Genomic DNA, 24795 nt, shown 5'->3' on the forward strand with positions numbered 1-24795 from the left:
TGCTGGCTTTACTCCTCCCTTTCTGTCTGGTGGATTCTGCCCCCTTACGTGAATATGCAGAATGTGCTGTATCACAAAAGCAGGTTCCCAGTTGCTATTTATTTTCATGTAAGGCCATTTCTGCATTCTACCATTACGTGAAAGGCAATGTTGTGGCATCGTTTGGGCAAGGCAGTCAGCTGTAAGGTCCACATTACTGCTGGCATGTGGTCCAGCATGGTCAGGGACGATATACCCGGGTGTGGGTGCGGCGCCGGCTGGTCCGGGCGCAGGCATACTCCAGCCTGCAGGCTCAGAGATGGACGCAGGAGAACCCGGAAGTCATGGCCTGTAGACTAGGGAGAGAGCGGGTGGCGGCATGTGGCCAAAAATAGGAGAGGGTTACTGATGTTCTGTGATGAATCCGACGTGTCTGATGTTTAATTCCCAAATTTGAGTCTTCATTTTTTTATTCTTTTTAATAAACGGTGTTATGCTAGGGCAGCCGTGCGCTCTCTTCTTTTCCTTTTTGTGCAGTTGATCGTCCACCACCCAGTGGAGGGTAAGGTGAGCTGCAACGCCCTATCATTGGAATTTCCGTGTTTTTTCTAAAGAATCACCAGCCTGGGAAGATATGAGTTTTGGATCAGCGCATGAACTGGTAAATTGTGTTAGTGTTTGGAGGCATTGAAGCAGAGCAAGACATACGTCAACCCGTAACAGATGGTTTGCCATCCCCAGAACTCTTGGGAGTGGTTAGTAGCTGGGAGGAGGCCGTTCCAGATACTGTAATACTCAATGACCACAAGGAGTCTGCTTCTCATGCCTCCGCAAACTTGCAGTGCATGGGCTCCCTCATTCTTCAAAGCCTACAAAAGGACCCGATAATAAGTGCCATCAAAAAGAAGGATCACTATTGGTTTGCAAACCTGCTTGACGTCCGTTACAAGGAGAAAGTCTCTGAACTAATCCCGTCCCCACAAAGGGAGCAGAAGACGAAATCTCTGGAGGACACCTTAAAGAAGAGTTTATTGTTATGCCTTTCATGACTCTGTTAGGTTAAAGTCTGGTCAAAAATGTAGTTTTGAGGCTTCTGTTGGTCAAGAGAGGAGTGGTGGAGAGAGGGGCCGCCTCAGTGATACATTTCAAACTTTTTTTAGTCCTCAGTGCCAAGGCCTGTCAGCATCCACATCCCATTGGCATCATATGGTGGACAATTATCTAGGGGCGAAAGCAGACATGGAGAGCTTTCCAGTTGACGATCCACTGGGTTACTGGGTCATGAGAAGAGACCACTGGCCAGAACTTGCCCAGTATGCAATTGAGCTGCTGGGCTGCCCTGCATCCAGCGTTCTTTCCGAACAGGCATTCAGTGCTGCCAGAGGTTTTGTGACAGATAAGAGAGCGCATCTGTCCACAGACTCCGTGGACCGGCTGACATTTATCAAAAGGAATCAGTCCTGGATTAGCAGCAGCTATAAAGCCCCTGATGCTGATGTCACTGATAAAGTGCTTTCTGGACCTTGAATGTCTGAATTACTGTCTAGGCTGCCTAGTTTTGTGGGTGGTGATTTCATCTGGAAGAAATTTTTTGGTGTAGGTTTCATTGGCACAATTAACACCCAAGGACCAATTTTTCCACACCTGTTTGACAGGTGCATATCATTTAAAGTTTTGACAGCAAGGGCAATTCTTGCTTTCATCAAGAGTTCCTCTATAGGGTTTCGGTGTGAAGGCACCACCGACACCCAAAGCCCAATTTTTCTGCTCCTGTTACATCTAAAGCTTGCAAAAAAGACACCATAATTTATCCTAAAATTCTCTAATCTATATTTAAAGGATTTGTTTTTTTTCATTGTTATTTCTCATTTTTATGGTTTCACTTTAAGCATCAGGAAATCACTGCTCATTTAAAAATTATGTTTTTTACAACCTTTTTTTTCATTGATACATGTCCTTCAGGGCAGTACCCAGACCCCCATAACCATTGTATGCCCAATAACTTGCATACAAGCCTTCAAAATGGGCACTTTTACTTTTTCCAGTTCGGGTCCCATAGACTTCAATGGGGTTCGTTATTCGGTTCTGAACGTTTGCGAAAGTTCAGCCCATCTCTACTCAGCACAGAGATGGTGGAAACCCCTCATAATGGGCACAGCATGAGTACAGACCTGGGAACTCAGCACAGGGATGGTGGAAACCTCTTAAAATGGGCACAGCAGGTGTATAGAGCTGTGCAGGGATGGCTGGGAAACTTAAATCCCCAAAATAAAATCACATGATTTTGTTCTCTGCAACCTACAAGCCCCTCCTGATGTTAGTGGACACTCAGCCCCAGTGAAAGATCGTGGTTTGTATTTGCAGCACAGCTCTGTGCCAGCTGAGGGTTCTCTTCATTCCATATATGGTTCTTGCATGTACAGTATTGCATCTTCACACCTCCATTGTACCTGGGATAGCTGACACCTACCACCTGTACAGACTTATATGGTAAAGCAAAATGTTTGTGTTCAGCAGGTCAGCAGAGCGATCTCACAGATAGTGATAGGTCCTCCTCCTCCAGCCTGGGCAATGAAAAAACTTTCTATTATTTCCTCATATAGACATAGAATCCTAAATGAAAGCCTCTGCAGCTAATCAGCAGCCAGGACAAGCCCAGCCTCTGCCCTATGTAACTCTCTGCAGCTGAAGCTGTAATTTACTCCAGAGCGAGATGAGGAGTGAAGGAGCTGTGCTGTGCTGCCTGCTGCTGGCCGGCCTGTGTGCAGGTGAGAGCACTACATACAGAGTGGCACGCAAAATGCTTCTACATACAGGGGGCACACTGACTGCTACTACATAAAGGGGGACACACTGACTGTTACTACATACAGAGGGGAACATTGACTGCTACTACATACAAAGGGGCACACTGACTGCTACTACATACAGGGGGCACACTGACTGCTACTACATACAGAGGGGCACACTGACTGCCACTACATACTGAGGGGAACACTGACTGCCACTACATACATAGGGGCACACTGACTGCTACTACATACAAAGGGGCACACTGACTGCCACTACATAAAGAGGGGCACACTGACTGCCACTACATACAGAGCGGCACACTGACTGCTACTACATACAGAGGGGCACACTGACTGCCACCACATACAGGGGGGCACGCTGACTGCCACTACATACAGAAGGGCACACTGCCTGCCACTACATACAGGGGAACACACTGACTGCTACTACATATAGGGAGGCACACTGACTACCACTACAAACAGTGGGGCACACTGACTGCCACTACATACAGAGGGGTACACTGACTGCCACTACATAAAAAGGGGCACACTGATTGCCACTACATACAGAGGGGCACACTGACTGCCTTTACATACAGAGGGGCACTCTGACTGCCATTACATACAGAGGGGCACACTGACTATTACTACATACAGTGGGGCACACTGATTGCCACTATATACAAAGGCACACTGACTGCCACTACATACAGAGGGGCACACTGACTGCTACTAAAAAAGAGTCACGCTGACTGCCATTACATACAGAGGGGCACACTGACTGTTATTACATACAGAGGGGCACACTGACTGTTATTACATACAGAGGGGGCACAATGGCTGCTACTACACACAGAGGGGCACACTGACTGCTACTACATATAGAGGGACACACTGACTGCTACAGGCTAATACTACAAAGAGAGGGAAACTCTGACTCCTATAGCCTGGCACTATATACAGAGAGACACACTGCCTCCTGGAGAATAGCACTTTATATGTTTACAGCCGTATAGGGCCAGGCATTAGTGCACATATAACGCAGTACATTTAAATGCGTTGGTGCAAGTTTACCGCAGTAGATTGCAGTGTGTTAGTGTACGTTTCATGCAGTATATTTCAGTACGTTACTGCACGTTCACCCTAGTATATTGAAGTGCATTAGTGTGCACTTTACGCAGTATATTTCAGTGCATTACTGCATGTTTATCGCAGTATAAGTCAGTGCACTAGTGCACGTTTTATACAGTATATTGTAGTGCGTTAGTGCATGTTTTATGCAGTATATTGCAGTGCGTTAATGCAGGTTTAAGGCAGTATATTGCGGTGCCTCAGTGCAGGTTTAAGGTAGTATATTTCAGTGCGTAGGTGCACAAAATAATGCAGTATATTTCAGGTATATTGCACAGGCACACTGACTACTTGCGGACTGACGCTAAATACAGATGAACATACTGACTGCTGCAGGCTAATACTACATACAGAAGGGCACCCTGACTGCTACAGACTGGCACTATATACTGAGGGGTACCCTGAGTGGTACTATATACAGAGGGGACTGGCACTATATACACTGACTTCTTCCAAATGAAATAGAGCACATTAGTTCTCTGTACTGCAATGTATTTGCAAAATGTATGAAATTTAAACCTCTCTTTTTATCCTAAGTCGCTGATCCAGATTAGTTAGTTTTGTTGCTGACTGGTATGAAATTGTTGCTGGGGACCCCTCTGTACTCTTTAGGTAAAACATTTTTAATGCCACAAAATAGTTATTGTTATAAAGTTAATTTCCCATTCTCCTGCAGAGCTGCAAACTGGTCATTGTTCTGCAGAGTGAGGGGTGACAGGTCATCGTGGGGTATGCAATATTTCATTGTTTTTCAGGACTAAACCACAACCGCTTTGTCTTGCACAATGCTCGCTGGTCATGTGACCTGGGGGTATTGGATCAGAGAGATGTGACTCAGCATCATTTACAATTGTGTACAAACTTCAACATTGTGCAACTTTCACATCCATGCCAAGGCTCATAAGAGCCAAACGTTGCCCTGGTAGCAGGTTTCTAATTTTTTGCCCCCTGTATGCACATCTCCTATCTACAGATCTGTCAATGTGGGGTTATGGCACTGCAGACCTTTGGAACATTTGAAGAGTTCTATGTACATGGGGCAGTGAGACAAAGGTGAGGCACGGCTGGGCAATAGCTGAGCGTAAACACTGAGATCTGATCCACGCCATGTGAACAAAGGAGGGACTCAGAGTGTACACAAATTACTGCAGGAATGCCACTATATTCTTTGTGCATAAAAAAAAAAAAAAAGAATTCCATATAAAACATTGAAATCCTCCAACTGCCAGCTACGTGTGCAAACAAAATTCTAAGAATGTTTGTTCATTTTTCCTATCATTAGTTGAGTCACATTGAAGTTAGTTTTCGACCGCAGTGACAAGAAAATGTGAAGGATCAGGATGGAAAAGTTTTCTCGAACAAACAAATTTCTAGCAGTATAAGTGGTTTTTGCTTGGTTAAGTCCATTCACTGCAACATTGAATGTTAAAAGCAAATGAAATCGACCTACATGAATGTTCTGAGAATTTTCATACATATTTTCCAAAGACTTTTTGTAAGAATTTTTATTTGAAATTATTAGAATTCTGTATATAGCCCTACAGAACAGACAATGCACAGTCCACATGGGTTTTGCTGCTTAACTGCAGACAGAAAACAAGAGCATTATTATCCACTTGCCAACCTAACCTTTTTTGGCACTCTTAGTTTACTTTTGTTTGTAAAAATCTGTATTTTTTGATAAAAAAATTGCTTAGAAGTCCCAAACATTATATATTTTTGCTAGCGGAGACCCTGGAGAATAAAATGACAGTCGTTGCAATTTTGCATTTCACATGGTATTTGCACAGTGGTTTTTCAAACAAACAGAAATACACTTTAATTAATTTTAATGCAAAAAGAACCCCACAATTTATAACCTTATTTTTTGTTACAATATAAAAGATGATGTTACGCAGAGTAAATAGATACCTATTACGTCACACTTCAAAATTGCGGGTGCTCGTGGAATGGAGACAAACTACAATACTTTAAAATCTCCATAAGTGCGCTTTAAAATTTTTTACATGTAGCACTGCCCCCTTGAGGACTGCTGGATAATACACTCTCAGGTCCCCCTGGGTTACCATGAGAAACACTGGCATTCACAGATTAACACTTTACTTATTGGCTCAGTCAACAGGGGTATGTAGTTGTTTTTGAAGTTTTATTTTAAATAGGGATGGGAGAAGGGAAGAGTGGGATACTCCAGATTAAACAATTCACAATGGATGAGTACTCCTGTCTGAAGATGCAGCACGGCTGCAGATTCCCCTTGCCACTAGATGAATTTAGGTTAAGTCTCTGTACAGACGACTTAGTGTGATAGATTATATTCAGGATACCCACCTAGTATCCCCTTTCACTCCACAGACTGACACCTGTCCTCTGACTATCCTACACTGGGGTGGCCCCCCTCAGGTCAGGCCCCTAGACACAATCCCCTATACTCACGATACTGTTTTTTGAGGGTCTCCAGTGTCTCTACACCTCCCGTCAGTTCTCCTGGACCTCTGGGTTAGGTTCCTTTCCTCTGGTCCCCAGGCCGACTGCCTGTGACCACATGCCACAGCTACAGAGGGGGAGGCAACCGCTTCCCTCCTTCCGGGACTCTGATCACCAGCCAAAGACCCCGCAGCACATGTGCTCCTGGCTTTTATACAGTATCCCATACTGCACCGAGATAGTCGATCTCTGCCAATCACTGGGACTGTATCAAAGCCTGTGTACTCATTAGTCAGGTTTCCTCCCACTGTCCAACATGCCTCCCTACTGGACCAGTGTGAAACACTCTCTAGACATAATGAATCACACCCTGAGCACACAGAGCAGACCTAACTCACAAATCCTGCTCTCTGGTATGCAGAAAGCAATATAGATTTGCCTGCTGCTCCTCTGATACGCAGAAAGAGCCAAAAATGATACTCTCTCACTAGCACCTACCTAGGAGGGTGCTACATACAGGTTACCTATTTCAACTTACAGAGGAATTCCTGTTCTAGAATTATTGCTCTCTCTATAAGGTTTGCGACGATACCTCAAATGTGTGGTGCGAACACTATTTAGATATGCGTGCTCAACTTATGTATGCATTCAGTTCTGCGTGCGGGCATGGGGGGAAAGGCCGCTTACATTTTTTTTTTCTTATTTTATTTTTGTTTTGTTTACACTGTCCCTTTTTGTTTTTTTTTTTTTTTATCACTTTTATTCCTATTACAAGGAATGTAAGCATTCCATGTAAATAGACATAAAGGATGGCGGGTCCTCTTTATGTGGTGATCTGGGGTCTATTAGATCCCAAATCTATCCTCTACCTTTTAAAAGCAAAAGATTAAAAAAAAAAAATGTATCTTTTTTTTAAAAAAAAGTAATTGTTTACTCCTGCCCTACACTGCAAGTGATGTCATGATGTCGCTTCGGTCCTCAAAGATCTTAGAAGTGGGGAGAGACGATCTGGACCCTTCCCACTGCTTCTGAAAGCAATCTAGCAGCTAGTTGGCCGCTTTGAACGCTTTAATGAGAAAGACAATCACTGGGTAAAAAATAAAATAAAAATACCGGAGTTATGGCTGATATGTAAATGTTCGCACCACAAGCTATGCGTATGCAACTTATGTATGCATTCAGTTCTGTGCGCGAGCATGGGGGGACAGGGCGCTTAAATTTTTTTTTCTTATTTTATTTATTTTTTTGTTTACACTGACGCTTTCATTTTTTTCATTCCTTTTTAATCACTGTTATTTTTATTACAAGGAATGTAAACATCCCTTGTAATCTAGTTCCTCCTGTTTTGAATTGTATTGTAACTGTATTGTCTTCCCTCACATTGTAAAGCGCTGCGCAAACTGTTGGCGCTATATAAATCCTGTATAATAATAATAATAGAAATAAGGGATGACAGGCCCTCTATCTGGGGTCTACATATTTAAAAGAAAAAGATAAAAAAAAAAAAAATTGATCTTTTACTTAAAAAAAAATAAAAATTCACTTTTTTAATTGAATTATTAAAATAAATCAACTTTTTGATAATATTGATGTCGCTCCGGTCCTCAAAGATTATTGAGGTGGGGAGAGACGATCTGGACCCCTCCTGCTCCTTCTGAAAGCTATCCAGTAGCTAATTGGCCACTCTGAAAGCTTTAATGAGAAAGCCAATTGCCAAATGCAATTGGTGGAAAAAAAATACTGAAGTTATGCTTAATAGCTTCAGTGGTAAACCACTTGCAAGTCGCAACGTATATATATATATATATATATATATATATATATATATATATATATATATACGTATTGCAGTTGGCAAGTCGTTAAACAGAGAAAATACATTGATTTACTAAAGGCAAACAAACTGTACACTTTACAAAGTGCACTCTGCAAGAGCAGTTGCTCCAGAGCTTAGTAAATAAGCATAAGCTCTGCTGATTTCCATCATCCAATCATGTGCAAGCAGTGCAGTCTTGTTTTATTCACCTTGCGCGTAACTGGGTACTTTTTGCAAAGTGAAGCTTTTCCTCATTTACTAAGCTGTGAAGCAACTGCTCTCGCAGAGTGCAAATGCACTTTGCAAAGTGTACAGTCTATTTGCCTTTAGTAAATCAATCCCTATAGAGTTTACCATAGAGCAGCTACAAACGTATATAACGCTGATGGTGTCACTCTGACGAAACGCGTAGGGGGGGCATGGAGCATCATTGCGTCACTTCCGGTTTCAGAGCCTTGGTCAGTGGAGTGCATGGCGTCCCGGATGTAGAATTTCCTATATGTGCTTTTACTTCTTGAATACTGTAAGTGAGTTTTTGGCTTTATGGTAATGAATTCAGAAAACGGATTTGCACTATGATAAGTCGCTTTGTCCATCTAATTTCCTGCATGAGTATATTCACTGAATGTAAAGAAGAGAAGGAGAGACCAGATATTCTTTGCCAAGGAATCACTCACACACACAGTGACCTTTTGCCCCTTGCAGGGGGACAACCATTTGGTTTAGACATGTGCGGTTCGTTTCTTTCCGAATAAATATTTGGGCAAATTTTTCATTATTCGGAGTTACGGATATATCCGAATCCTCCGAATCACAGTTCAGACAAATTTTTCTGAATTCTCAGAATAAATAAACGAAATTCATATTGAAACTGTAAACATATTGTTGAAATCAAAGACTGTGTGTTATTAGTGTACTAATGAGTCATTGTAATCATTTGATGAAGATTGTTTTTTTGTTCGTTCACTTTGCAAGTGTAAAATTGATAAAAAGATAAACAGTAAAATATAAATGTTTAAAAGCATTTATACTTGACATTTTTTCTCAGCTGACTAAAACTTCTGCACAGTATTGTACATAATAATTTGTTGAAAGTAAGATACTACTTTTATTAATTAGAGCACTTCGCACATTTTGCAAAAATGTATTATTAATACAAACAAGATCTCTGTGCATAAATAACAATCAGATGTTTGATTACTCGGCTGCTGCATTCGAATCGAAAAAAAAATCTACAATTTTAGATTCAACCGCTCCAAAATTTATTGGTTTGAACAATTTAAAACAAGACAAAAACGTTAAAATCGAAGAAAATTCGAAAAATTCATAGAATCAATTCCTAATACGAACCCCGAATACGAATTGAACAAATCAACCAAATTTAACAAAACAAAATAACTAGATTAAGGAATCTAAATGAAACTAAACTAATTTTTTCATCATGCACATGTCTAATTTGTATAATATGGACCCAAAGGGGGGAGCTTAAATGATTTCACCCATTCACTGGCTGGATACTGTTGCCCGGATATTTATTGCACAAAGTCAATGTTGTAGTTTTTTTTTTTTTGTTTTTCTGGTACAGCGTTTTTTTGCACATATGCACTACAGCACTTTTTAACCACTTAAGCCCCGGAGGATTTGGCTGCTAAACGACCAGAGGGCATTTTGCGATTCGGCACTGCGTGACTTTAACGGACAATTGCGCGGTCGTGCGACGCTGTACCGAAACGAATTTGGCGTCCTTTTTTTCCCACAAACAGAGCTTTCTTTTGGTGGTATTTGATCACCTGTGCGATTTTTTGATCACGCGCTATAAACAAAAAAAGAGCGTAAATTTTGCAAAAATAGCAATATTTTTCCCTTTTTTTTATATGAAATTCCCCCAAAAAAAAATGTAAAAATCAAAATTTTTTAATATTTTCGGCCAATTTGTTTTATGCTACCTATGTTTGGTAAAATCGCAAAAAGCGTATTTTGATTGGTTTGCGCAAAAGTTATTGCGTTTACTAACAAAGGGAAAGATTTTTGTCATTTTTGTTGTTTTTTTTTTTAATAATGGCGTAATGGCGGCGATCTGCGATTTTTTTTGCGGTACTGCGACATTGCGGCGGACAGATCGGACCCTTGACTGACATTTTTGACACTTTTGGGGTTACCAGTGACATTTCTACAGTAATCAGTGCTATACATATGCACTGTTACTGTAAAAATGCACTGGTAGTGAAGGGGTTAACTTTATTTGAGAGGGAGGGGCTGTGTGTGTCCCTAGGGGCGTGATTCTAACTGTGATTGGCTGTGGCTTCAACTGTATGAGGAGTGATCAATGGATCTACATAGTAGATCCATGTGATCAGCTCTCATACAGAGAGGAGAATGACAGGCAGCTTGTTTACACAAGCTGCCTGACTATCTCCCTCTCCCCCGCCGATCGCAGAGTGGCCGGCGGCGATCGGGTCCGCCGGTCACGCGCGCGGGGGGGTCCGTGACCACGCGGGAGCGGGAGCGCGCCTCCGGCGGCGCGCGCTCGCTCCCTAAACCCTCACAGGCGAGCGACGTAGACCTACGTCACTTTGCCTGTGAGGGGCTGACCGCCCACGTAGATAGTCGTGCGGCGGTCGGCAAGTGGTTAAATATGCAGGTGCTTCTCATAAAATTAGAATATCATCAAAAAGTAAATTTATTTCAGTAATTCAATTCAAAAAGTGAAACTCCTATATTTTATAGATGTGTTACACACAGAGTAATATATTTCAAGCCTTTCTTTATTTTAATGTTCATGATTTTGGCTTACAGTTAACCACTTTACCACCGGAGGATTTTGCTGTCTTCCGTCCAGGCCACATTTTGCGATTCGGCGCTGTGCGACTTCAACTGACAATTGCGCAATCGTACGACGCCGTACCCAAACGAAATTTACGTCCTTTTTTTCCCACAAACAGAGCTTTCTTACGGGGGTATTTGATCACCTGTGCGATTTTTACTTTTTGCGCTATAAACAAAAAAAGAGCGTTTATTTTGAAAAAATAACAATATTTTTAACATTTTTTTATATGAATTTCCCCCCAAAAAAGATGTAAAAACCAATTTTTTTTAAAATTTTTGGCCAATTTGTTTTATGCTACATATGTTTGGTAAAAAAAATCGCAATAAGCGTATTTTGATTGGTTTGCGCAAAAGTTATTGCGTTTACTAACAAAGGGAAAGATTTCTGTCATTTTTGGTGTTTTTTTTTTTAACGCGTAATGGCGGCGATCTGCGATTTTTTTTGCGGGACTGCGACATTGCGGCGGACAGATCGGACCCTTGACTGACATTTTTGACACTTTTGGGGGTACCAGTGACATTACTGCAGTAATCAGTGCTATTTATATGCACTGTTACTGTAAAAATGACACTGGCAGGGAAGGGGTTAATTTTATTGGAGAGGGAGGGGTTAATGTATGCCTGGTGCTTACTGACGTGTGGGGGGGGAGGTGACTGAGTGAGTCATGGACAGATCGGATGTCCAGCTATGCTGAACAGTCCGATCTGTCACTCCCTGTCACTATGGAGATCCGCCCGCTGTGTTTACACACAGCGGGCGGATCTCCAGACTCGATCCCCGACGATCGGGTAAGAGCAGCGGCGATCGCCGCTGCTCCTCCCCTGGCCCGACTCCCGCTGTGAATGAAAACAGCGGGAGCGAGCCTCCGGTGGCGCGCAAGCGCCGCCCAGAAGGGGGAGTGTCTGACGACGTAATACTACGTCGTCAGACGATAACGAGCCACTCTGCCGCAGTAATATTACTGTGAGCAGAGGTAAAGTGGTTAATGAAAACCCAAAATTTAGTATCTCAGAAAATTTTAAAATTACAAAAGACCAATAAAAAAAAGGATTTTTAATACAGCTTACTGAAAAGTATGTCCATGTACAGTAGTATAGTATGCACTCAATACTTGGTCGGGGCTTCTTTTGCATGAATTACTGCATCAATGCGACATGGCATGGAGGTGATCAACCTGTGGCACTGTTGAGGTGTTATGGAAGTCCAGGTTGTTTTCATAGCGGCCTTCAGCTTGTCAGTGAAGATTTGGGGAGCCATGTCATCTGCTGGTGTTGGTCCACTGTGTTTTATCTAGTCCAAAGTCAGCACAGCCCTCTACCACAGAGGCGTAACTAGAACCTTCAGGGCCCCGGTGCAAGAAACCATGAAGGGCCCCTCGGACCCCTGGCCGGGGGGCCCTTCCCCTCAAGCCTGGGGCTCTTCCCACTGATCCTGGCGTCCTTTACTCGCGTTGCGGGGCCCTTTATTACAGTCCCGCAGCGGGACCCTTTCACAAATTCTGCAGTGGGCCCCTTTCCTTCCATCTTGGGGCCTGCAACTACAGGAGGAAAAAGGAGTACAGTGATTTCTCTACATGCTGCCCCTGCCGCCCCTCCTATCCAGGCGGACAGGGGAGCTGCACAGGCCCCCTGGAGCATGGGGCCCGGTTGCGATTGCAACCCCTGCAACCCCTGTAGTTACGCCCCTGCTCTACCAGGAAATTCTAGAGCACTTCCGGCTTCCCTCTGCTGACCAGCTTTATGGAGATGCTTATTTCATTTTGCCCACACTGCCAAAAGTACCAATACCTGGCTTAATGATCATGGTGGTATCACTGTGCTTGATTGGCCAGCAAACTCGCCTGACCTAAACCCCATAGAGAATCTGTGGGGTATTGTCAACAGGAAGATGGGAGACACCAGACCCAACAATGCAGACAAGCTGAAGGCCGCTATCAAAGCAACCTGGGCTTCCATAAAAACTCAGCAGTGCCACAGGCTGATCGCCTCCATGCCACGCCACATTGATGAAGAAATTCATGCAAAAGGAGCCCCAACCAAGTATTAAGCACATACTATACTGTACATGGACATACTTTTCAGTAATCCAACATTTCTGTATTAAAAATCCTTTTTTTTTATTGGTCTTATGTATTATTCTAATTTTCTGAGATACTGAGTGTTATGCTTTCACTAGCTGCAAGCCATAATCATCCAAATTAAAAGAAAGAAATGCTTGAAATTTAATGCTCTGCGGGTAACACATCTATATAAAATATATGAGTTTCACTTTTTGAATTAAATTATTGAAATAAATAAAAAATAAATTGAAATAAATGTACTTTTTGATGATATTCAATTTTTATGAGATGCACCTCTGTTAGATATGTAAAGGTCACGGGGGATGGAAGGCGGCCGGTGGGCACGAGGTACGTGGTGGAGCCATCCAGCCTGACCTGCAGTAACTCTAAGACCCCGTTCACACAGGGGCGACGCTACTTGCTGGGGCGACCTGTGAAGTCCTTGCACGGACTTCATATCATTGAAGTCAATGCAGGTCGCCTCCAGGTCGCCCCAAAGTAGTACAGGACCCTTTTTCTAAGTCGGCGCGACTTGTGTCGCTCCTATTAGAACGGGTCCTGTGCTAATCAATGGCGAACGACCCACCGCGACTTGTCAGGCGACCAAGTCGCCTGACAGGTCGCGCTAGTGTGAATGGGGACTGACCCAACTTCTGACTCACAAACTAACCATGAGTCATAACTTAAAGTTGCCTGCACTAACACTAGTAGCGCACTAGAGGGTGCTACACTTGCAATGTGTAGATCTGAGAATGTTCCCTCTCACTTGTGCTAAGTCACCATTTTCCTGCTCCTTTCCTTGAACAGCGATATCACTCGTTGAATTATGTCTTTGCTTTTAATGGCAGGAGGCGAGGATGGAAGGCCCCTGGTGGGCACGCGGTATGGCAAACTGCTTGGAAAAACACTGACAGTCAAAGACACGGACAGAAAGGTGCACGCCTTCTATGGGGTCCCCTTCGCTAAGCCTCCGGTGGGACCACTACGTTTTGCAGCATCAGGACCCCCAGAAAGCTGGAATGGGGTGAAAGAGGTCACCGAACAGCCTCCCATGTAAGTATGCCGGGCGGAGAGAGGAGACAGGAGCTGATTGGCCAGACGCTGCTCAGAAACACCAACTGTCTTAAAAAGCATAATAAAATAAATGTGAACCCAATCACTGATTGGTTATTTTCATTTTAAAGGTTATCAATCTATTTAAATCTGCAGCTTTCAATAAAATAATTACTGATTATTCCTCCATGAAAATCCTTGCTTAGGCACTTCCTGTTATAGGGTGACAACTGTCTTCTATTTGTCTTACATTCACCCCTAGTGGAGACTACAAGCCGCCCACCAACACGCATTATGCAGGGATAATCCACTGTTGACACCATCAGGAATTCCAGTAAGTTTAGCCATACAGGTTATGGTCGGAGGGGACTAAAGCTATCAAAAATTCCTCCAAGCAAATCAGTGAGACGTGTAAATACCTTCTGTTGTAGGAAGGCTTTACTGATTCAGTTGGAGGCCTTTTTGATTGTTTTACTCTTTTCTCACCATTATCTGTATGGCTACAGTGGGGATCGAAAGTTTGGGCACCCCAGGTAAAAATTTGTATTAATGTGCATAAAGAAGCCAAGGAAAGATGGAAAAATCTCCAAAAGGCATCAAATTACAGATTAGACATTCTTATAATATGTCAACAAAAGTTAGATTTTCATTCCATCATTTACACTTTCAAAATAACAGAAAACAAAAAAATATTGTCTGCAAAAGTTTGGGCACCCTGCAGAGTTAATATCTTGTACCGCCCCCTTTGGCAAGTATCACAGCTTGTAAATGCTTTTTGTAGCCAGCCAAGAGTCTTTCAATTCTTGTTTGAGGTATCTTTGCCCATTCTGCCTTACAAAAGTCTTCCAGTTCTTTGAGATTTCTGGGCTGTCTGTCACGCACTGCTCGTTTAAGGTCTATCCATAGATTTTCAATTATATTGAGGTCAGGAGATTGTGAAGGCCATGGTAAAACCTTCAGTTTACGCCTCTTGATGTAATCCCCCGTGGATTTCGAGGTGTGTTTAGGATCATTATCCATTTGTAGAAGCCATCCTCTCTTTAACTTCAGCTTTTTCACAGATGGCATCAAGTTACCATCCAAAATTTGCTGAAATTTTATTGAATCAATTTTTCCTATTACTTGTGAGATATTCCCTTTGCCACTGGCTGCAATACAACCCCAAAGCATGATTGATCCACCCCCATGCTTAATAGTTGGACAGAGGTTCTTTTCATTAAATTCTGTGCCCCTTCTTCTCCAAACATACCTTTGCTCATTCCGGCCAAAAAGTTAAATTTTAACCTCATCGGTGCACAGAACTTGTTTCCAAAATGCATCAGGCTTGTCTATATGTTCATTTGCAAAGTTCAAACGCTGATTTTTGTGGTGAGGACATAGAAGAGGTTTTCTTCTGATGACTCTTCCATGAAGACCATATTTGTACAAGTATCTCTTTATAGTGGAATAGTGTACCACAACTCCAGTGTCTGCCAGATCTTTCTGGAGGGATCGTGCAGTCAAACGTGGGTTTTGAATTGATTTTCTCACAATCCTGCGAGCTGTTCTGTCTGATATTTTTATTAGTCTTCCAGATCTTGCTTTAACTTCCACTGTTCCTGATGACTGCCATTTCTTAATTACATTCCGAACAGAGGATATTGACATCTGAAAACGCTTTGCTATCTTCTTATAGCCTTCTCCAGCTTTGTGAGCGTCAACTATTTTCAGTTTCAGTTTTCTAGACAACTGCTTAGAAGATCCCGTGGTGCTGATTGTTGGGGCAAGGTCAGATGAGTCTGGGCATTTAAAACCTTTGAGATTGACATCACCTGGTCTTCCCAGACGATGATTGAGAACAATCCATGACACTGGCAGGTCTCAGCCTTGCAAAGGGGGCAGTGCATGCTATACATTCTGCAGGGTGCCCAAACTTTTGCAGACGCCATTTTTTTGTTTTCTGTAATTTTGAAAGTGTCAATGATGGAAATAAAATCTAACTTTTGTTGACATATTATAGGAATGTCTAATCTGTAATTTGATGCCTTTTGGAGATTTTTCCATCTTTCCTTGGCTTCTTTATGTACATTAATACAAATTTTTACCTGGGGTGCCCAAACTTTCGATCCCCACTGTATATTGGCACGTTGGGTCCCAAGCCTAACTCCATAGAATCCATGGTTTCCATACACTGCACTGACAGGACAGAAACCTCTTGGAATAAATAGCTTTATAATATTATATTTGCACTATACACCCGCAGATCTGGATGTGCATCTGATCTAATGACACAATGTGGCACCTGAACCTGCTTGGGATGCAAGGGGTGGGCATCCCAGGAGGTTGCTGACCTCCCAAACGGCATTCTTGCCTAGCGGAGAAAGAGGGGAGTGAGGGGATGTTTTCCCTGAGAAAGGTACAAAAATAAATAAATAAAAAGCTCTGCTTGTAAAAGAGAAGGGTAGACATGTGCAGAACCCCAAAATTTTTGCTTTGTTTCGATTAGTTATTTACATTCATTTGTTTGGTTTAATTTGTTTTCAGAATTAATTTATTCAAATTGATTCGAATTTTCTGCATTTGGCCAAATTGAACTCAATTCGACCAAATTCCGTAAATTGGAATAGATTCAAATTCCATTGAAATTTAATTTAATCTATTCGAAATTTAAATTTTTTTAAGATGGTTTATATTCTTTCTATTCCATTCTATTGTTTTTTTTTTTCTTTTCTATTATATTTTATTCTTTTCTATTCTATTCTTTTGTATTATATTTTATTATTTTCTATTCGAAATTCCAATTTTGGAAGATGGTTATATTGTTATATTCTTTCTATTCCGTTGTTTTGTTCTATTTTATCCTGTTCTTTTCTATTCCACTATTTTATTTTCTATTCAATTCTCTTCTATCCAGTTCAAATGTATTATTTTCAATTTTCAGAAGATGGTTATTTTCTCTCTTTCTTTTTTATTCTATTCTATTGTTTTTTTTTATATTCTATTCTTTTCTACTTCTTGGAAATAGTTATATTCTTTCTTTTCTATTCTTTTCTTTTCTAGTCTATTGTCTTTTCTTTTTTCCATGTCTTTTTTTATTCTGTTCTATGCTATTATTTTTTTTCTAATTCTATTATTTTCTATTTTACTCAAATCCAAATTTATTCGATTCAAATTTCATTGAATATTATTTATATTTTATTCTATTATATTGTTGTTGTTTTTTTAATTCTATTCTATTCTTTTCTTTTCTGTTCCATCCTAATTCAAATATATTCTACTTGGAATTTAAATTTCAGAAGATGGTTATATTCTATTTTATTCTATTCTTTTTTTTTTTTTTATTCCATTCCTGTATTGTCAATTTTATTTTATTCAGTTCCTTTTTTCTATTTTGTTTTGTTTTACTCTATTCTTTTCTATTTTATTCCTTTATTTTCTATTCTATTCACTTCTATTCTATTATTTTCTATTCTATTATTTTCCTTTATCTTCTATTCTATTTTTTTAATATATATTAATAAAAATTAAATATTACTAATTCTTAAAGTGTATCTAAATCCAAGAAAACATTTTTTTTAATTGCATTGCAGCTTAGGTGGGTGCCTGTCTTGCCTATGCCTTGGCTTTGTCCTGGTGTGGTGGCACCTCTAGAGTGGTACATCAGTGAATAGCTTCCATGTGCGGGGTCTCCTCCCCCCGAGATCTCCGCTTTGGTTTGACCTGATATCCATATTTTTTCTCTTTCAGGTGTCTGCAGAGCACAGAAGGTATGGAAAATATTATAGAAATGGTCAAAGCCAAAATCAAGCTCCCACCCATATCCGAGGATTGCCTGTACCTCAATGTCTTCACTCCGGCTGACCGCAGACATGATGCCAAACTACCGGTGAGTCCCAGAGATGCTGCAGATTATGGGAGATTTTGCTGGTTTGTAGAAGGCATCAATAAAGCCTCTGTGATGGTCCGTGTACATTCACCGGCCACTTTATTAGGTACACCTGGGTTGGACCTCCTTTTGCCTTCAGAACTGCCTTCATTCTTCATGGCATAGAGTCAACAATGTGTTGGAAACATTCCTCAGAGATTTGCTCCATAGTGACATGATAACATCACACATTTGCTGCAGATTTGTTGGCTGCACATCCATGATGGGACTCTCCCGTTCCACCACATCCCAAAGGTTTTCTATTGGATGAGATGTGGTGAGAGTGGAGGCCATTGGAGTACAGTGACCTCATTGTCATGGTGAAGAAAGCAGTGGTGAGATGATTGGAGCTTTGTGACATGATGCATTATCCGGGTGGAAGGAGCCATCAGAAGATGGGGACACTGTAGTCATAAAGGGATGGACATGGTCAGCAACAAGGCCGCAGCATTAATATGATGCTCAATTGGTACTAAGGGGCCCAAAGTGTGCCAAGAAAATATCCCCCCCATACCATTACACCACCACCACCAGCCTGAACTATTGATACAAGGCAAATTCTGTCCCTACCATCTGAACGTTGCAGCTGAAATCGAGACCCATCAGACCAGGCAACGTTTTTCCAATCTTCTATTGTCCAATGTTGGAGAGCCTGTGCCAATTGTAGCCTCATTTTCCTGTTCTTAACTGACAGGAGGGGCACCCGGTGTGCATTCCGAGATGGTATCCTGCATACCTTGGTTGTAACAAGTGGTTATTTAAGTTACTGTTGCCTTTCTATCATCTCGAACCAGTCTGCCCTTTTTCCTTTGACTTCTAACATCAACAAGGCATTTTTCTCCGCACAACTGCCGCTCACTGGATATTTTCTCTTTTTCGGACCGTTCTCAGTAAACCCGAGAGATGGTTGTGTGTGAAAATCCCAGTAGATCAGCAGTTTTTGAAATACTCAGACCAGCCTGTCTGGTATCAACAACCATGCCACGTTCAAAGTCACCTAAACCCCCTTTCTTCCCCATTCTGATGCTCGTTTTGAACTTCAGCAAGTCGTCTTTATCACATCTAGATGCCTTAATGCATTGAGTTGCTGCCATGTGGTTGGCTGAATAGGAATTTGTGTTACCAAGTAATTGAACAGGTGTACTTAATAAAGTGGCCAGGGAGTGTAGATCTGTACAATACTTCCTTTGTTCGTGACTCTGACGGCTTGTAGCATCCAGCAGGCATTTCTCTGTGGGGTCACATGTCCACCTCCCGGAATCTGCCTGCCTGAAACACGAAACTGTCAAAGCTGCAGTTTGCAGAACATCCCTAGAGATTGCAAATAAGGGTCTGTTTCTGTACTAGTTCAGGAACCGGCATAGGCACAGGTTTGCTGTCAGGCTGATATGAAAGTTCAGCTGTTGTGAAAAGAGTAGTAGTCATTTAAAGGGAATCTGTCATGAAAGAGAAAGGGAGGTTTCTATTGATTAGCTCTCCCTCTAAGGATACAAGCTGCCCGGAAGTCCTATATTGCCATAGTGAAGTATTTTCAGTGTCAATGGTCCAGTCTCAGTATAGTAGTAAAGAAATCTGACTTTCAATTGCTGCATGCTTGTTCCAGGTCTATGACAGACACAGCCAGGAACCTCACATTTTCAGAAGGAGACCAACAATGGCACCTTTCATATTGTTCTCATGACAGCTGCTCTTTAACTCAAAATAAGATTATAGTAGAACTGTAGGTAAAACTTTTTTTTTTTTTTATCATTTTGGCTAAAATAAGGGAGGATTACAACCCCTGTCAGTTTTTTTTTTGCCATCTGTGTTCCATTGAGGAGATTTCCCTTGACTTCCTGTTCCATAATCAAAACAGGAAGTGTGAGGAAATCTCTCCGAAGCGTGTAAATCCCTGGTTGTCACTAGAACTAGTGTCCCCATTGAAAGATTTCCCCTCTATTACTTTTCTGGTGATAACCTTAAAATAGGGATTTTCTTTTACTTTAATTTTCAGTGATAATGGTGAACGGGACAAATAGAGAGGATGGATTCCATAAAGGGGACAGGGACAGCAATACAGATTGACAGGGGTTCTAATTAGTGATCGACCAATGTCGTTTTTGTAATGCCGATGCCGATATTTTGGTCATTGGATATCGGTATCGGCCGAAATCGGCCGATATTTTCGGACATATAAAAAAGAAAATTTTTTTTTTTTTTTTTCCAAAGGTACTCCTTGTGGAGGGATCTGGGGGTCTAAAAGAACCCAAACCCCTCCTCGGCACTGAAAAGCATTCAAAACGCCAAGTTTGGCTGTTTTGAATGCTGTCAGTTTTTTTAATTCTGCGCTGAGTACCCGGAAGTAATGTCATTACATCACTTTCTGTTTTTTTACATGGAGACCCAATCAGAGCAGAATGCGGCTTTGATCAGGTCTTCTCTTCGGCTGCAGTGGAGGTAGGGACGGGAGACCCGGGCGAGCCGCGTAAGGTGGCGGGAGAGGACGTCCCCTCCGGCTCCTAGTAATGACAGCTGAGCGGCTTCTCAGCTGCATCGGTTGTCATTACAAGTGAGCCAACCGTCGGCGTTGGACACCGGTACTGGGGTGATGCCTCTAGCTGCAGGCATCACTCCGGTACATGCACTTTCCCTAAATATGGGCAATATCGGTAACCTCAGGGGTCGATTCCGATATATCGGGGAAAGTGCATATCGGCCCCTGATATATCGGTCGATCCCTAGTTCTAAACCCTCCCCACTTCACCCAAAAATGTATATATACATATATATAATATAATACATACTTCTAAAAATGGCACCCATTGACAGATGGGTAGATCATGATAGGATGGCACAGACAGGGAACTGCAGTTCGGCATTTGATTTTCAGGTTCCAGCTCACTGTTGGTTCCCGCTAATGTCACCATATCTGCAGATCCCAGCTATGGCGCTCAGTACGGGAGTACGGATGTATGGGAATCCATCCTTTACTGGTAGAAAGGAGGGTGACCTGCATGGAGGACAGAAGGTTATTGATCCTTTATTTATTCTTTCTAGGTGATGGTGTTTATTCATGGAGGCGCATTGGTTATGGGAGGAGCCATGATGTTTGAAGGTTCTGCGTTGAGTGCCCATGAAAATGTCATCGTCCTTTCCATCCAGTATCGTTTGGGGATCCTGGGATTCTTTAGGTAATGCACCACACACCTCTCACCTCTCGCGAAACAATTGGTCAGTCCAGAAATTCAGGCAGCTGAAGTTCTAGGCAGATCTCAACTTTTTCTTTTAAGTCAAGTTTGGCTCGTGCCCTCCAAGCCTGTTGGCCTGTAGGTACCCCATCATTAACCTCTCGGTGATCTGTTCTCACTGAAGCCTCAGTGCCCAGACCAAAGCATCAGTATAGACCAGGGATCCTCAAACTACGGCCCTCCAGCTGTTGCGGAACTACACATCCCATGAGGCATGATGGGAATTGTAGTTCCTGAACAACTGAAGGGCCAAAGTTTGAAGACCCCTGGTATAGACCGATTAGCTTCACAACTATAGTGCAAACTCTAGATTAATTTGTCTAACTAATCTTTTAACTTTAAGACTTTAACTTTGTATACTTGTTTTAATAAATTCTCTGCTTAATATTTTTTTTTTTTTTTTTTGGTTGACTAGTCAACTAAAATGTTCAAGGATTTTTTTTTTTTTTTTTTATTATTTTACTCTGTCTGCTCGTTTTCTTTATATGTTGACTAAATATTATTATTATTATTATATAGGATTAATATTATACAGTTTATGCAGCACTTTACAACATAAGGGCAGACAGTACAATTACAATACAATTTAATACAGTAGGAATCAGAGAGCCCTGCTCAATAGAGCTTACAATCTAAAAGTTAGGGTCAAGAGACACAAAAGGTAATAACTGTGGGGGATATTCTGATGGAGAAAATAAATGTACATCTGGTGGGGGCAGATAGGCTTCTCTGAAGAGATGAGTTTTCAGGGATCGTTTGAAAGTAGACAGTGTAGGAGATAGTAGGACAGATTGGGGTAGGGAGTTCCAGAGGATGGGATAGGCTCTGGAGATGTCCTTGGGGGGATTGGGAGGAGGTGACAGGGGAGCTAGAGAGCAGGACACCTTGGGAGGAACAAAGAGAAGGATAAGGTTAGTATTTCGAGAATAGGTTAATGATGTAGTTGTGGATGGCTTCGTTTTTAGTATCTTGAATTTAATTTGTTGGGTGAGTGGAAGCCAGTACAGGGATTGGCAGAGAGGGGCAGCAGATGTTGAGCGGTTTGTAAGGTGGATGAGTCTGGCAGCCTTGTCCCAAGAACAAAATGGACCAACTCAGTTGAAGTGTAAACACTATATATAGATACAGGGCCTTGAAAATGTTTTCATACCACTTGAAATTTTCCACATTTTGTCATGTTACACCCAAAAATGTAAATGTATTTAGTGGGATTTTATGTGATAGACCGACACAAAGTGGCACATAATTGTGAAGTGGAAGGAAGATGATAAATGGTTTTCAACGTTTTTTTACAAATAAATTTGTGAAAAGTGTGGTGTGTATTTGTATTCACCCCCCTGAGTCAATACTTTGTAGAACCTTACAGCTGCAAGTCTTTTTGGGGATGTCTCTACCAGCTTTGCACATATAGAGAGGGACATTTTTGCCCATTCTTCTATCTGCAAAAAAGCTCAAGCTCTGTCAGATTGGATGGGAAGTGTCTGTGAACAGCAATTTTTAAGTCTTGCCACAGATTCTTAATTGGATTTCGGTCTGGACTTTGGGTCATTCTAACACATGAATATTCTTTAATCTAAACAATTCTATTGTAGCTCTGGATGTAAGTTTAGGGTCGTTGTCCTGCTGGAAAGTGAACCTCCACCCCAGTCTCAAGTCTTTTGCAGACTCTAACAGGTTTTCTTCTAAGATTGCCCTGTATTTAGCTCCATCCATCTTTCCATCAACTCTGACCAGCTTCCCTGTCCCTGCTGAAGAAAAGCATCCCCACAACATGATGCTGCCACCACCATGTTGGTGCATTTAGAATGATGTGTAGTGTTAGTTTTCCACCATACATAGTGTTTTGCTTTTAGGCCAAAAAGTAAAATTTTGGTCTCATCTGAGCAGAGCACCTTCTTCCACATGTTTGCTGTGTCCCCTACATGGCTTCTCACAAACTGCAAACGGGACTTCTTATGGCTTTCTTTCAACAATGGCTTTCTTCTTCCCACTCTTCCATAAAGGCCAGATTTGTGGAGTGCACGACTATCAGTTGTCCTGTGGACAGATTCTCCCACCTCAGCTGTGGATCCCTGCAGCTCCTCCAGAGTTTCCATGGGCCTCTTGGCTTCTTCTCTTATTAATGCTCTCCTTGCCCGGCCTGTCAGTTTAGGTGGACGGCCATGTCTTGGTAGGGTTGCAGTTGTCCCATACTCTTTCCATTTTCAGATGATGGATTGAACAGTGCTATGTGAGATGTTCAAAGCTTGGGATATTATTTTATAACCTAACCCTGCTTTAACCACTTCTGGACCGAGCCTATTTCTGACACATGTTGTTTACAAGTTAAAATCAGTATTTTTAGCTAGAAAATTACTTAGAACCCCCAAACATTATATATATATTTTTAGCAAAGTCTCTGGAGAATAAAATGGTGGTTGTTGCAATATTTTTTGTCACGCGGTATTTGAGCAGTGGTCTTTCAAACGCAATTTTTTTTTGGAAAAATTAAAAAAAAACGAAACAGTAAAGTTAACCCATTTTTTTTGTATATTGTGATAGATGATATCACACCCAGTATATAGATACCTAGCATGTTACGGTTTAAAATTGCGCACACTCACGGAATGGCAACAAACTTTGGTCAATAAAAATCTCCATAGGCAACGCTTTCAAATTTTTTAACGGTTACCAGTTTAGAGTTGCAGAGTAGCTCTTTTTTTAGAATGATTGCTGTCGCTTTGGCGATCGGGGCGATACCTTGCACGTGTGGTTTGAACAGCGCTTTCATTTGTGGGCTTCCGTATGAGTTTTCTTTCATGCGCGAGCTCACACTACTGACTTACATCGTCCACTGCTCTACTGACACTATCCACTGCTCTACTGACACCATCTACTGCTCTACTGACACTATCCACTGCTCTACTGACATCATCTACTGCTCTACTGACACGATCTACTGCTCTACTGACACTATCCACTGCTCTACTGACACCGTTCACTGCCCTACTGACAAAGTTCACTGCCATACTGACACTGTCCACTGCCCTACTGACAAAGTTCACTGCCATACTGACACTGTCCACTGCTCTACTGACACCCTCTACTGCTCTACTGACACCATCTACTGCTCTACTGACACCGTCTACTGACACCGTCCGCTTCCCTATTAACAAAGTCCACTGCTCTACTGACACCGTCTACTGACCTCGCCCGCTTCCCTACTGACAAAGTTCACTGCCATACTGACACCGTCCACTGCTCTACTGACACCATCTACTGCTCTACTGACACCGTCCGCTTCCCTATTAACAAAGTCCACTGCTCTACTGACACTATCCACTGCTCTACTGACACCGTCTACTGACCTCGTCCGCTTCCCTACTGACAAAGTTCACTGCCACACTGACACCGTCCACTGTTTTCCTGACTGACTTCATCCTCTGCCCTACTGATATTGTCCACTGCTCTACTGACTGACACCGCCCACTGCCCTACTGACACATTCACTGCTTTACTGACACACTGCACTGCCCTACTTACACTGGTTACTTTAAAGGTAGGTTAAGTTTATATTTTTACAGTGACATTTGTTTTATTA

At 42.0% G+C, this 24795-nt stretch overlaps 1 protein-coding gene across 1 annotated transcript in view; it reads left to right on the forward strand.

The window, feature by feature from the left end:
- The window catches only part of LOC309565289 (uncharacterized protein), a 153258-nt gene that overhangs the window by 55143 nt on the left and 73320 nt on the right, over positions 1–24795 (forward strand). Inside the window, exons 14-16 of the mRNA XM_082270189.1 lie at positions 13880–14084; positions 17811–17949; positions 21025–21158. Coding sequence (XP_082126315.1) covers positions 13880–14084; positions 17811–17949; positions 21025–21158 — 478 coding nt within the window. The remainder of the gene's footprint in view (positions 1–13879; positions 14085–17810; positions 17950–21024; positions 21159–24795) is intronic.

Source organism: Pelophylax lessonae, assembly GCF_965119305.1.
Source record: "Pelophylax lessonae genome assembly, chromosome: 10".
Taxonomy (NCBI): Eukaryota; Metazoa; Chordata; class Amphibia; order Anura; family Ranidae; genus Pelophylax; species Pelophylax lessonae.